The sequence below is a fragment of the Salvia hispanica genome, chromosome 2, assembly GCF_029641045.1.
Source record: "Salvia hispanica isolate PSC_SH4W2 chromosome 2, Shi_PSC_v1, whole genome shotgun sequence".
Lineage (NCBI taxonomy): Eukaryota > Viridiplantae > Streptophyta > Magnoliopsida > Lamiales > Lamiaceae > Salvia > Salvia hispanica.
The window spans coordinates 21799681-21815952 of NC_142693.1; the positions used below are offsets into that span (position 1 = coordinate 21799681).

At 31.9% G+C, this 16272-nt stretch overlaps 1 protein-coding gene across 1 annotated transcript; it reads right to left on the reverse strand.

Moving 5' to 3' along the window:
• Positions 1 to 7767: 7767 nt before the first annotated feature.
• LOC148931795 (protein FAR1-RELATED SEQUENCE 5-like) lies at positions 7768 to 10181 on the reverse strand. The gene is made up of 3 exons (XM_089064898.1): positions 9976 to 10181; positions 8340 to 9355; positions 7768 to 8243 (listed from the first exon to the last, which is right to left on the reverse strand). The coding sequence occupies exons 1-3, from the start codon at positions 10179 to 10181 to the stop codon at positions 7855 to 7857; spliced, it is 1611 nt and encodes a 536-aa protein (XP_088921024.1). The 3' UTR covers positions 7768 to 7854.
• Between the last annotated feature and the right edge of the window lie 6091 nt (positions 10182 to 16272).

Consider the following 16272-nt stretch of genomic DNA (forward strand, 5'->3'; position numbering starts at 1 on the left):
TACTTCATTCTGTTAGTTTATGACATCATTCCGTTAGTTTATTACTTCATTCCATTAGTTTATTACTTCATAATGTATTATGACATAATTATCTTTCAGTTGGGTTTAGGGTTATTACTTCATTCCGTTAGTTTATTACTTCATTCAGTCATGCTATTACTCCATTCCGTTAGTTTATTACTTCATTCAGTTATGTTATTACTTCATTTCATTAGTTTACTACTTCATTTCATTAGTTTATTACTTCATTTTATTATTTTATTACTTCATAATGTGTTATGACATAATTATCTTTCAGTTGAAATAAATTCAGTATATAATGAATGCGAAAAATTACTTCATAACATACATTCATTTAGTTCATTATGTAGTGAATATAGTTCATTATTTACTCCAGCAAGTTTTTATCGAATAAAAAAAAATTCTAAATTTTTTTTTTAAAAAAATAAAATAAATTTAAAAAATAAATTTAAAAAAAATAAATTAAAAACGTTTTTATTTAATAAAATATTAAATTAATTCAAAATTAATCATAATCATAATATAAAGAAAAATGAGTGGCCCAAATTTGATCTCTAGTTCGGTCTTTAAGAAGGGTTCGACATTGATCACAACTCTCTCTCTCTCTCTCTCTATATATATATATATAGGGACGTGTTCAGATCAATAAGTGTAATTTTGTCAAAAATTAAAACAAATCTCAGTCATTGGATCTTGTAATGTAACCGTTAGATTAATGTCACGTGTCATCTAGTAATGTAGATTGATAGTCAAATAATGTAACTTAGCTAATAATGTACTATTTTAGTACAATAATGTAACATTTTAGTCTAATAATGTAGCTCGACTGATAATGTAGCATCTTGGGCTAATAATGTAGCTTATCACAACCATCCAATCTAAGGATTCAAGGGCCGAGATTTGTTTTGATTTTTAACAGAATTTCACTTATTGACCATAGTGCGCCCCTATATATATAGGGGCGCACTATGGTGTTACTTTAAGAGGTGTTGTCATTTTAACACAATCCTATATATATATATATATATATATATATATATATATATATAGGGGTGCATTATAATGATAACCCCAATTTGTGTGATAACCCTATAACTAAATCTCCACCACACATTTTTAAAATATGTGGTCTAGATTTAATCTAACAAAACTATCATTTTATCAAATAAAACTATCATTTTCGGATATATTAAGGGCAAAATTGTCATTTCAATTTTAAAATTGGTGGGAAAAAAGAAAACGCTCTGAATTCATCTCAGACTCAAACACTCTGATTCGAATTTCAAACCCTACGAATCGAAGGAAACACTCAAACACTCTGAATCGCATTTGAAACCCTACGAATCAAAGGAAAAATCATCACAATTCTGGAATATGTCGAAGGAAATCATAGTTTTTTCATCGAAGAAAGGTTGGATGAAGTTTATTACTTATTTCACTTTTGATTTTGATCGATTTATCATTTTGCTGATGATTTTCTCGATTATTTTTAGATTCTGTAGTTTTTTAGTGTAGATATTTCTTATATTTATACAATATCGTTCATGCATAACAATATATGCTGCTGGTGTGTGTTTTGCTTTGTTTATGTGTGTTTTGCTATGTGTTTGCATGATCTGTTTAAATGTAGATAAAATGATACTTTCTGATAAAATGATAGTTTCAGATTATAAAATGATAGTTTCATGGGATATATGGAATAAAATGATAGTTTCTGAATGAAAAAATGATAGTTTAATGGGATAAAATGATACTTTATGTTTGTTTGTGTGTGTGTCCTGATGCTACTGCTGCTGTGTTTTTGTGTGTGTTGTTGTGTGTGTCTCTGTGTTTTTGTATGTAGAAATTGTGCCTTTGCTTGATAAAATGATACTTTGGGTGCATAAAATGATAGTTTCTGAAAATGATAAAATGATACTTTGTAAATAGTGTTTTGTTCTACTTAAGTGACAAGTTATTCCCTCTCTGCTTTTTTAAACTCATTGAAATATAGAAAATGATAGTTTTAGAAGAAAAAATGATAATTGCCCTTGATAAAATGATAGTTTCAGATTATAAAATGATAGTTTCATGGGATATATGGAATAAAATGATAGTTTCTGAATGAAAAAATGATAGTTTAATGGGATAAAATGATACTTTATGTTTGTTTGTGTGTGTGTCCTGATGCTACTGCTGCTGTGTTTTTGTGTGTGTTGTTGTGTGTGTCTCTGTGTTTTTGTATGTAGAAATTGTGCCTTTGCTTGATAAAATGATACTTTGGGTGCATAAAATGATAGTTTCTGAAAATGATAAAATGATACTTTGTAAATAGTGTTTTGTTCTACTTAAGTGACAAGTTATTCCCTCTCTGCTTTTTTAAACTCATTGAAATATAGAAAATGATAGTTTTAGAAGAAAAAATGATAATTGCCCTTGATAAAATGATAGTTTCAGATTATAAAATGATAGTTTCATGGGATATGGAATAAAATGATAGTTTCATGGGATAAAATGATAGTTTCTGAATGAAAAAATGATAGTTTAATGGGATAAAATGATACTTTATGTTTGTTTGTGTGTGTGTCCTGATGCTACTGCTGCTGTGTTTTTGTGTGTGTTGTTGTGTGTATCTCTGTGTTTTTGTATGTAGAAATTGTGCCTTTGCTTGATAAAATGATACTTTGGGTGCATAAAATGATAGTTTCTGAAAATGATAAAATGATACTTTGTAAATAGTGTTTTGTTCTACTTAAGTGACAAGTTATTCCCTCTCTGCTTTTTTAAACTCATTGAAATATAGAAAATGATAGTTTCAGAAGAAAAAATGATAATTGCCCTTGATAAAATGATAGTTTCAGATTATAAAATGATAGTTTCATGGGATATGGAATAAAATGATAGTTTCATGGGATAAAATGATAGTTTCTGAATGAAAAAATGATAGTTTCATGGGATAAAATGATACTTTATGTTTGTTTGTGTGTGTGTCCTGATGCTACTGCTGCTGTGTTTTTGTGTGTGTTTTTGTATGTAGAAATTGTGCCTTTGCTTGATAAAATGATACTTTGGGTGCATAAAATGATAGTTTCTGAAAATGATAAAATGATACTTTGTAAATAGTGTTTTGTTCTACTTAAGTGACAAGTTATTCCCTCTCTGCTTTTTTAAACTCATTGAAATATAGAAAATGATAGTTTTAGAAGAAAAAATGATAATTGCCCTTGATAAAATGATAGTTTCATATTATAAAATGATACTTTGACTTTATATAATGACATAAACTGTTTAACACACTGAAATCTTTTGTTTATTAGGAAAGAACATTCGTGATGATGATGATGATCAACGCAGAACATTAGCAGAAGAAGTAGAACATATAAGAAATAAGAAGAAAAGAAAGAATGACGATACAACTGATGGTAAGACAGCATCAAAGAAGAGCAAGAAAAAAGTTGTTCAAGATATTACAGTCATTAGGATAGCAACTTTGGCAGGAAGAAGGAATACTGACTTCTTCGTTGACATGCTTGAATCTCTAAACGAGAATCAAAGAAGAGCTGTTAGAGAGATTGAGTTTGGCGCACTCCTAAACTTCAATATAAGAAGTTTCCCAAGAGCATTAGCGTATTATCTAATCAACAACTTTAACAGTAAAACTTCATCAATTGAGTTGAACAGTGGGGAATCACTGTTTTTAGATGATGAAGATGTTCACATAACTCTTGGGTTCCCGATTGGATCTTTACCTATCAATAAAAGCAAATTTCAGAAAAATACCCACATCAAAACTGAAATTGCTAAATTCTGTAAAGGTGGAGAGAAAAAAATGGTGCCAAAGTATGTTGTAGAGCAGATGGAGAGAGACAAAGAAGGTGGTGAGTTCTTTAAATGAACTTTTATGGTTCTCATGGAGTATGCCTTGATTAACACTCCTGCTGATGGAAATTTGAGGCCAAAAATTTTAGATTACATAGCTGATGTTGAGAAGATCAAAGAATACAATTGGTGTGGCTATGTTATATCCAGATTGCATGAAACACAAAAGAGGTGGAAAAAAGACACAGCAAAGATATTTACCGGGCCAGTTATCTTTGTAGTGGTAAGAATATATTTGTTTTCCATTGTCTATGAATCTATTTACAGAAAAAACTAATATTTAGTTTTTGTTTAATGTAGGCTTGTAACGTGGACATGATTCTCTTTGAAAAAAAAATGGTGCCAAGATGTTACCCAACAGTGAAAGGATGGACTGCAGAACTGTTGAAAGATAGACAAAGAGCAGAAATGGAGAATTCAACATTTGGTCCGGGTCATATGTATGACCGATATAAAAAGCAGCCACATGAAGAAAATGATAAAGATGACGAAGAAGATGAATCTCAAGATGTAGAAGTTTTGAAGACAAATGATCATCATGATCATGATGAAGTGGGGACAACCAATGAATGGGAGAATTTCATAAATGAATGGAAGGGAGCTGCAAAGGATGTTAAAGCCTCAATGTTGAAGATGGTTGATGTCCTTGAAGCAGCGCCGGATAAACTCAGGAATCTCAATAGCTTTAAGATAATCTGTGATACAACGAGAAATGCAATGGGATTGAGAGAGGAAGGTGTGAAGCATGTTATAGAAAGTCAGGATACAATGACACAGGCTATAAACAATGATGAAACTGATGATCCTGAATGGATTGATATCATGATTGAGTTAACTAAAGCTGCTGAGAGGACATATATATTGAAAAATAAGAATGAGTTCCCTACCTTCACTCTGATACCTGAATGTGATGACAGTCCTAATGAGAATCAAGAATTTAATCGGGAAAAGGATGTGGAGAAGGAAAAAGATGATGAGGTGGAAAACGAGCAAGAGAAACAGAATGAAAGCGAAAAGGAAAAGGCTAATAAAGCATCTGTAAAAGAAAAGGAAAAAGTTTCAGAGAAAGAAGTTCAGAATGAAGAATATGAGGTAACTTTTAAAAATGATAGTTTAAGTACATAAAATGATTGTTTATATGTTTAAAATGATATATGTTTGATGATGTTTTTTGGTAGTTCTGTTTTATTTGAAAACTGATACTTTTGAATCATAAAATGATAGTTTAAGCGGATAAAATGATACTTTTGCATGATAAAATGATAGTTCTTACTAATAAAATGATACTTTTGCCTGATAAAATGATAGAAATTGTGCTTTTGCATGATAAAATGATAAAATGATACTTTTGCCTGAAAAAAATAATAGAAATTGTGCTTTTGCATAATAAAATGATAAAATGATACTTTTGCATCATAAAATAGTATCCCTTCTGTCAATAACAATTTATATTTTTTTTAAATGAAAGCATGACAGAGTTGATAACATAATATCCACTGTCATCAAGGATATAAATGTTGAAAAAGGAGATGATGAAGTTTTAAAACAGAGAGAAGAAAATTTGAATAAGGACAAAGGGAAGAAGATGGTTTCTCAAGATCAAGATCCTCCAGTCGAAAAGGAGAAGGAGAAAGTGGTCAGAACAACAAAGAAAATTGTTGAAGCAATGTGCTCTCCCTACAATGTCAGAGCAGTAAATCTGAAAGGAAAGCTGAATAAAGAAGAGAGAGAAATAATGTACTGGTTGATGAAAGATGAAGAAAGTGAACAGTAAGTTTTGAATTACATAATTATATTCTTATTCAGTTCTTTTAACTAACATTAAATATGAATTTGAAATCAGTTATGAGGTAGTTTATGAGAACGACAAGATCACATTGTTCAAGATTGACTTCCACAGCCTTACTCCACATTCATACGTCAGGATCAACATCATAGATGCATGGGTTGTGTTCCTCAACTACAATGAAAAATTCAAATCAAAGGCATCACCGAGTCGTCTTTTCATCAACACCACACCTACGGTACAGTAAACGAGTAAATAAATAATAGTATTACATTAAAAGTTAAAATATATTTACAAAAATGTAAACATGACAGATTTACAACATTACTGCAAGGAGATCTGGTTGGACTGAAGCAGAGAGTCGAGAAAGATTTTGCTCAAACTTGAATGAATTTGTGTCACAGATTGAAAATTTCAAATGGGAAAATTATGACCTGGTAAGTCATAATTAGATATACATTACAGAACAAGGGTGCGTTATAATGGTAACCCATATTTATGTGATAAGCTAATAATCCTATCATTTTATGGGTCAAAAGTATCATTTTTACTAAAAATGATATTTTTCGTCCATAAAATGATATTCTGTTCTACAAAATGATACTTTTCATCCATAAAATGAGGGTTATTAGGTTATCACAATAAATATGGGTTATGATATGATCACATCCCTTACAGAACAACATACCTATATTTTTGAAAATGACATTTATATATAATGTTTTGAAAATTAGATATTCTTTCCAATCTGGGCGTACGAACATTATTATATCATCTGCTTCAATCTCAAAATGCAAATGATGGATGTGATTGACAATTCTCTGGTTAGTCAAGATTTACTTGAGAAGAAATATGAAGATGCACCAAGTACTCTGGTATGTTTAGTTAAATGCATTCAGTATTTATTAGTTAAAATGCATTGACTATAATTCAGTATGGAACATAATATAATTTTTAATCAACCTCATGTATGTTTTGTGTTATTTGAATAGAGAAATTTCTTCCAAACTTATCTTGGAAATGGACTCAATCCATCAATGGGAAGAACTGTCAAACTGTCAAAAACCAGATACATGAATATGCCATGGCAGAACGATACAAATAAAGTTGACTGTGGAATTTATGTGATGCGCCATTTGGAGACTTACATGGGTGGTCCTGTTCGTAACTGGAATTCGGGTTTAACGAAGAAGGGAACAGAGTCTTTCATAAAACTCCGTGCCAGATATACTGAAGCATTGCTTATTGGAGATACTAACAAGAAGGCTTTTGAGACACTTACAATGATAAAGAAGAAGTTTGAGAATGACAGCAAAAAAGAAGAAATTGATGTTGAAAAGATGATTAGAGAATTTAAACCCCCTGTATACTAACTTCTATGACTTGATAATAGCGTTTTGTAATAGTGGTTTCGAATATAATCACCCAAATTATCATTTTATCTGCTACAAGTATGATTTTGTCATTATATCGTTTTATCAGTCAGAAGTATCATTTTATCATTTTATCTGCTGAAAGTATCATTTTATCAACTGCGAGTATCATTTTATAATTTTATAAGTCAGAAGTATCATTTTATCAGCTTATATATCATTTTGTGAGATTAAAACATCATTTTATCCGTTGATAGTATCATTTTATCAGCTTATATGTCATTTTTTCCAGCTTATACATCATTTTATAAGGTTATTGTCATTTTATTTGCTGCGAGTATCATTTTTTCAGGTTAAAGTATCATTTTATCAGTTTATAAACAAAAGAATGATGTTATCAGCCAAAGTATCATTTTATCAGACAGAAGTATCATTTTATCATTTTATCTGCTGAAAGTATCATTTTATCAACTGCGAGTATCATTTTATAATTTTATAAGCCAAAAGTATCATTTTATCAGCTTATATATCATTTTTTATGTCATTTTTTCAGGTTAAAGTATCATTTTATCAGTTTATAAACAAAAGAATGATGTTATCAGCTAAAGTATCATTTTATCAGTCAGAAGTATCATTTTATCAACTGCGAGTATCATTTTATCAACTGCGAATATCATTTTATCAGCTTATATATCATTTTTGATGTCATTTTTTCAGGTTAAAGTATCATTTTATCAGTTTATAAACAAAAGAATGAGTTTATCAGCCAAAATGTCATTTTATACACCTAAAATACCTAAACTATATCAAATGGCTTCAATCTGACTTCTCATTGACTCTACCACAATTTCTTGAATCATGACGACCCATCTCATGACATTTACCACACCGTCGTAGAGGCTTATTTGCTTTCCTTATTGCACTCTGCCTCTTTGCTACTTTGCCACTAGCTGATCCTTTAGTACTAACAACGTCTGGAGGATGTACATCAATTACATCAGGTACTGCCATTCCATAAAAATCCTCAACCATCTTCTTCTTTTCAATGACTGAAGGTGCTGCACAATTTCCAAACATATGTTGTTCCAAATCATCAAGACCAGCACTTAACAAAGACAAATGATCCATACTTCCTTCAGACTTTTGGACTAATCGATAAAAGTTGGAGAACAACTTTTTCTTAACTTCCTGCTTTTCATCCAAATCTGCAAGATAAAAGATAACATTATTACAATAAGTACTATCATTTCTCTGACTGAAAAATAGAATTTTTACAAATAAAGGTTAAAAATGGAACACACGTTCAAATGGTTGTTGTTCCTCAGATGGTAGACCATGTGCTGCCTTTAGTAAAGAGCTCTTCAACCACCTTCGACCAAAATATTTCTCAGGAATGAGATTAGCAGACTTATTCTTCAACAAACAAAATATATGACAACATAACAAACCAATTCTGGAAAACTTCTTGCAACTACAGTCGAATGTGTCTTGCTTACAATCATACATAACATCCAATGTTCTACCATATTGGTCCTTGACCTGATGCTTCTTGATGTTATCCTCAACAGTAGTTATAGAAACAATCTCACATACAATACTTATTTCCTGTTGTACATGTTTGAAAATAGAATCAGTGTAGATTGTAGATGCATGCTTCTCAATAGGCAATTGGGTTGACAAATCAGGAATAGTTGAGTAATCCAAGTAGTTCAATCGTGAATTGGCATTCCTTTGATCTCCCACAGCATAATTAAAGAAATTGATGAACTGTACAAGATTTGCACGTGGCTTTGTGTAGTTTTTAAAAAAGCTATTCTCCGATTCAGACATCGATGTAGTCCTAAGAAGCGACCCCATGGGAAAATCTCGAAAATAAGCAGGAACCCAGAATTCTCTATCTTCAAACATTGATCCAAACCAGTGCACGTCTTCTAATCCATACCGTTCCATTATATCATTCCATATTATATCAAACTCATCAGGCTCTAACAAATCAGACCAAACACATGCATTCAACTCTTTTTTGAAATCTTCATTACCAAGTAAAGATTTGGGCAACTTATCTGACACCTTAACCATGATATGCCACATACACCATCGGTGCCTTGTTTGTAAAAGTACTTGTTGAACAGCAAGTTTGATCCCCCAATCTTGATCAGTGATAATCAATTTGGGTGCTACCCCCATGCATCGAACAAAACAGCCAAACAACCAAGAATAGGATTCTCTACCTTCACTTGATAACAAGCCAGCTCCAAATGTAACTGGTCTAGAATGGTTATCTTTTCCAGTGAATGGAGCAAAAATCATGCAATACCTTCAGAATATAACATAAAAATGAATTATATTTATCAGCTATGAGTATCATTTTATCAGCTATGAGTATCATTTTATCAGCCAGAAGTATCATTTTATCAGCAATGAGTATCATTTTATCAGCCAAAAGTATCATTTTATCAGCAATGAGTATCATTTTATCATTTTATCATGCAAAAGTATCATTTTATTAGTAAGAAGTATCATTTTATCTACTGCAAGTATCATTTTATCAGCTATGAGTATCATTTTATCAGCCAAAAGTATCATTTTATTAGTAAGAAGTATCATTTTATCAGCAATGAGTATCATTTTATCAGCCAAAAGTATCATTTTATCTGCAATGAGTATCATTTTATCAGCCAAAAGTATCATTTTATCAGCAATGAGTATCATTTTATCAGCTATTGACAGAAGGGATACTATTTTATGATGCAAAAGTATCATTTTATCATTTTATTATGCAAAAGCACAATTTCTATCATTTTATCTATTGCAAGTATCATTTTATCAGCAATGAGTATCATATTATCAGATATGAGTATCATTTTATCAGATATGAGTATCATTTTATCAGCAAAAAGTATCATTTTATGTCTATTAGCAACAAAAGTAATATACCTGTTAGTGTTGTATGTTGAATCAAATGAAATTACATCTCCAAACATATGATAATTTCGTCTTGAAATAGCATCAGCCCAAAAGAGTCTAGTTAACTTTCCATGAGATCCTATCTCAATTTCATAATAGAAGGCATCAGATGATTCCTTTTGAGAAAGCATATAATCAAAAATCATTTGAGCATCTGAACCATCAATATTGGACATAATATCACGATAACCATTTCTAATATCAATAATATCACATCCAAGATTTTCAGGTCCACCCATTATCTCCTTCAAAAGTTTGAATGTGAGAGTGGGACCAATATTACACCTGCCACAATCCTCCATAAACCTCCGATGAATAGGATCCAGATTGCGATTGGCCATCATAAAATGCCTATGCTCATCCGCAACCATTAAGTGATTATGATACTCAACAAACTGATAAACCTCATATCCTCTGCTCTTACCATCTGAATAATATCTCAAATTGAGCTTAGCAAGACATTCACACCTAAATGACCGACACCTACGCTTCTTAAAAGACACTTCAGTTGATTGGGATGCATGACCAGGTATAAAATTCTTAGAGCCTTGTCTGTTGCAAGCCAAATACTGCCACTTAGTAATACCTTGAACTGATTTGTTACCCATTTTACGAATGCCAAAACCAACTGAACGAGCATAATGTTCATAGAAACCAACTGCTTCTACTAATGTATTGAATTTCATACCAATCATTGGCTTCAAAGCATCATCACAAACAGGAATGTACATACCTACAAATCAGTAAAAGTGTCATTTTATCATAGTATCATTTTATCATAATATCATTTTATGCACTAAAAGTATCATTTTATGCAGTAAAAATATCATGTTATGCAATAAACCTATCATCACAAACAGGAATGTAAATACCTACAAATCAGTAATAGAATCATTTTATCATAGTATCATTTTATCCGACAAAACTATCATGTTATGCAGTAAACCTATCATCACAAACAGGAATGTACATACCTACAAATCAGTAATAGTATCATTTTATCATAGTATCATTTTATCATAATATCATTTTATCCGACAAAACTATCATGTTATGCAGTAAACCTAACATTTATAAGCCAAAAGTATCATTTTAACACATAATCGACAATACATAATATAATCAAATAAGAATTTCAGTACATCAGAAACATAAACCAATCAACAACTAATATTAATCTAAAATCAAATTCAATACATGAATATGAACACAATCAATAAGCTAAATAATAGATAATGATTGTTACCTTCGTTATTTGCTACAGATTCCATCGAAGCAAATTTTCACAGCAATTGAAGAGGTAATCAATGAAAATAAGAACGCAAAATTGAAAACATCTTCCCGATCACAATTATGGAAACAAAATCTGAAGACTATGGAAAATGAATCAAATCTGGAGCCTATGGAAACAAAATAAGCGAGAAGTATGGAAACAAAATCGCAGAGAAGAGGAGAGAATCAAATTGAGTGATCTGGATCAAAATGGAAACAAAATCACAGAGAAGATGAGAGAATCGAAAATCGCTGAAAAGAAACCGATGAGAAGAGCGTGAAATCTGGAGTGAATCTGGAGCGAAATTCAAAAATTAAATTAGCGAAATGACATATTTACCCTCTGCGCCTATTTTTATTAAGTAAATCTAAGTTTGAATCTCAACCACAAGATTATAAAATATGTGTGGTCCAGATTTAGTTATAGAGTTATCATGTGATTTGAGGGTTATGATATGATCGCATCTCTCTCTATATATATATATAGGTATGTGATCAAATACTAACTAAGTTACAGTAATAACTAATAACTAATATCAACTTTGTATGTTAAAAATATCAACACAGAGACATAAATTTATCAATCTTCTTGTACTGATAAACTTATGTCTCTGTGTTGATATTTAAATTTTACATGTTGTATTGATATAATTATGTTTTTGTGTTGATATTTTTAATACACAAAATTGAAAATTAGTTAGCATACTAACGCAACCCTATAAATATATATATATATGGTCTTGTTAGGTTGAGATTTTTGGGCCTAATTGAGAATTGAGATGCAACCATAGCCACTCATTCGCGCGATGTCAACAACCTGTAGTTTAGTTTATGTCAACAGGGGGGGTATTTTTGTCATTTCAGTTCTAAAATGTTTAAACTAATTCTAAATACTCTGTAAAACTCTCGAACGGTTTCTCAAAGTTCTCTCCCAAGTTTCTGTCATGATTCATCGCGATTCTAAATACAATTTTGCATCTCCTAATATCAGATTTTGGTCAGTTTTCTACATCAATTAATTTCGAAAAATGAGGATCGAAGAAATAGTTGAAGCTGAAGCGGCGATTGCATCCAGAAAATGGCATTCCAAATCGGCGGTTGTTGAAGCGACTTCTTCAGGTTAAGAAATTGATTCAAATTTTAAGTATATTGCTTAGATTTTAGTGTATTACAAAACATCTGGATTTGTTTTCTTATGAAATCGATTTCTGCTGATTTATTTTGTTGATTAGCGATGGTAGAATCAGAAGAGATGGAAATGAACAATGCTTCTGGAAAAAACGGAAGAGGACAAGCATCGCCTTCCAGTTAAGGATTTGTTTAAATTTTTAAGATTATTGACATTTTATACAATAGCTATTGACATAGCTATAATAATATACTGTTGACATAGTGTACGATTGTTTGAATGACTGTTGACATAATTATATTGACATAGTGTATGCTTGTTTAACAAAGAGTATGCTTGTTTGAATGACTGTTAGGATGGTTGTAGAAAACATATGTATGGTTGTAGTAGTATGTCAATAGCTATTGACATAGTGTATGCTTGTTTGAATAGGTGTTGACATAATTATATTGACATAGTGTATGCTTGTTTGAATGGCTGTTAGGATGACTGTAGAAAACATATGTATGGTTGTAGTAGTATATCAAAAGCTATTGACATATTGTGTGTTTGGTTGAATAGTTGTTGACATAGTCATATTTATGTGAATAGGGTATGTTTGCCATAAACTTTAGAAGATAATCAACAAGGTATGTCAACATTATAAACTTTAACTATTGACATAATAGTAATAAGATAATTGTTCTTGCTATATATGAGATATACTCGTTAATGACAGAGTATACTTAATGCCTGAACTTTTGTTAATTGTGTTTGGTATATCTATTGACGTTACATGCACTTGCTGTCAACAAAGTATACTTGTTATTGTCACGATATTGTGTATAATTGATATAGATTTATTATATTTGATCTGAAACTAATAACAGAAAAATATCAAAGCAAAAAAGAAGTACCTTAGTATCTCAGAAAGAGTTAATGATTATTGAGAAAAAACAAAAGAAAAGTGTAGAGGATGAAAAACAGATTGAGATTGCTGAAAATTTATCTCAAAGGCTTCTAGTGAAAAGGCAGCCGTTGTTTTTCGTTGATGCAATAAGCAAACTGAATTAGGATTAGATTAATGATGTAAAGGAGTTGAGTTTTGAGAGTGTGCTACATTTCAACATTGGTTACATTCCTAGTAGATTAGCATTCTCATTATTAAAAAGTTTTGATGAAAAAAAGTGCAAGATAAAGCTTTATAATGGGAAAAAATTTCATATCACTAAAGAGGATGTGGAGCTTGTATATGGATTTCCAAGAGGTGACATTACTTACTCCAGAGATAAGTGGAAAAGTAATGCACCTTTCATAAGGGAGATAGCAGAACAATGTAATACGAAACCAAGAAACGTGAACCATAAAGTTGTTGAACAACTTATGTTAGCAGATCTCCAAGGAGGAACACAGTTCAAGAGAATGTTCTTGGTCCTATTAGAATTAGCATTGATTAAGCAATCAACATGTGGAATGATAAAATCTAAGATTGGAGAGATAATTGATTAAGCAATCAAAATGTTCTTGGTCCTATTAGAATCAGCATTGATTAAGCATTGATCCTCATCGGATGTACTTGAAGGATCCTAATGATGTAGAGTTCAAGTCAGTAAGAGTTTCAAAACCAAGTAAATGAGTCTTTTATTTTGTATGTTGCTCTATAAAACTTTACATTTGCTCGATAGCCAGAAGCTTACATTGACTAACTGACAGTATAATCAGTCAACTTATTATTTAAGAGAATAAAACTCAAAACTTATTCTTTTTTAACATATGGCATATGCACAACTGGTGCTTTATTCAGGTCCTAACGGTGAGCAATTTGCTTGGTACCAGTGCACGGTACGTCTCTGTCGATCTGTTTGTTCTAGGACCATATTTTCCTCAGTTTCTGTTTCTACTTTCTCCAGACATAAATGCTTGTAATCTCCAATTGCTGCTTTTTCTCTAGGTAAATGGTGGGCGAGAAGGTCGATCCATCGGTGCATATGAGCTTGCAAAAGTTGTGGAAGAACTAGGAGCTGGAGAAATACTCTTAAATTGCATCGACTGTGATGGTAAGATTTATTCTTATACTTTTGCCTTAAAGGAGTATTCAAATGCTGATGCATTTCGGGTTCAGTGTGCATTTCGGGTTCACTGTTTTACCGTTATCTAAGCCTTTTGACGGATTTTCTCTCCCTCTGCTCGTGAGGCGGGAAAAGACATGTCGATTCAAAACACTGCCAAATCTATTTACATTGTTTCCTATGGTCTCTTACCAGGACAAGGTCAAGGCTTCGACATCGATCTAATAAAGCTGATCTCAGACGCTGTTAGTATTCCAGTGATAGCAAGTAGTGGTGCTGGGTCTGCTGAGCATTTCTCCGAAGTTTTCTCGAAAACAAATGCCTCAGCTGCCCTTGCTGCCGGCATTTTCCATCGCAAGGAGGTAAAGATTACCCTCAAACATGCCCTCCCCCATTGGTTTAGGCTTTTTCCACTTATTTAGCTCCATTTGTTTTATTTGTTGCAGGGTTTGTTGGAGCACGCAGCGGAAGAGCATGTAAATAAATCACATAATAATCAGATCTATTTAGCAGATTATTTAGACAAAATCTATTCGCGTAATTATCACATGTATCATGCTCATAACTTGAATTAATCATGCTTTAAGAATATTGAAAACCTAAAACATGCTTTTCTACGGAGTAGAATAATACCTAATTAATTCTCCAAAGAATTGAAGATGGCTAGCGACTTCTCCACGTGTAGCTTTAAGTACTAGACCACAAATCTTCTCTCTGGTTCCCGAACTGTACTCTAATATCAGTGTGGGCTGATCTTACTAGAATACTAGGACTTAAATAAAGAAGACAGAAGAAATCCTTTTTGGAATAGGACTCAAATTCGAAATCTCCTACAGCTGGGAGAGATCGAAATTTTCGAAAATTGCAATATGAGATATTGTGTGTTTTCTGTCTCCTTTATTCTCCTATTTATATTAAGTTCCTTTTGGGCCCAGACAGGGATCTATGGAAGGCTTTGGATATGGGCTCATCCAATTTACTTTTTACTAATTAAATTGAACCCACAATTTAATATAAGTTATAATTGGAATATTACGAGCAGCCACTACAGAAGTAATATTGAACTCTCCCCATCCAAATCCGAAATTATAAGTAATCCGGGTTTCCGTTTATCTTTCATTTCCCGTGCTTAAGATTAATATGTCCATTAATTAATTAATGTCTGCTATTGACTTAATTAATTAACTTCTTATTAATTCCAAGAGTGGACTTAGCATGAAACACTCATTTATTATTCATAGAGTAATCATACTCCAACTAGCTAGGTTCCGAATAATAAAACTTAGTTTCGCGCTCCTCTTGAGGACATTATCAAACGAGACTCACCTCGTGCACGATTCAATATAATAGCAATCCTAGCACCGCTAGATATCGATCACCACTGCCCAATATATCAGGATAATTGGGCTACGAAAAACCCGCACCATTTGATAAGTCAAAGCAATGCATAATCAATACCGTATGCTCAATGCTAACCTACATTGATTAAGAAATAAATATTTATCAAGACCTCGCCCTTCAGTAGATAGCCCAAGGCAAGTCTTGCTGTTAGATCCGTTCAGTGCTATACCACACCAATGTCATCTTATTTCAGTAAGGCTTAGAAATATACGGACTGACATTGCAACCTTTCTCGATGGGTAGTCTAATTCCATCTAGGTTGTGAAATTCATATTTTTCTTTGTTTAGAACTGACCGTATTACCTTAAAGTGGACGACGCCCACAACCGGTCTACTAAAACAAAGACTTAGACTTTGTTAAGTTAACTTATACATTTAAACATGCATTAACATCCATTAAATGTAAAACATAACAAC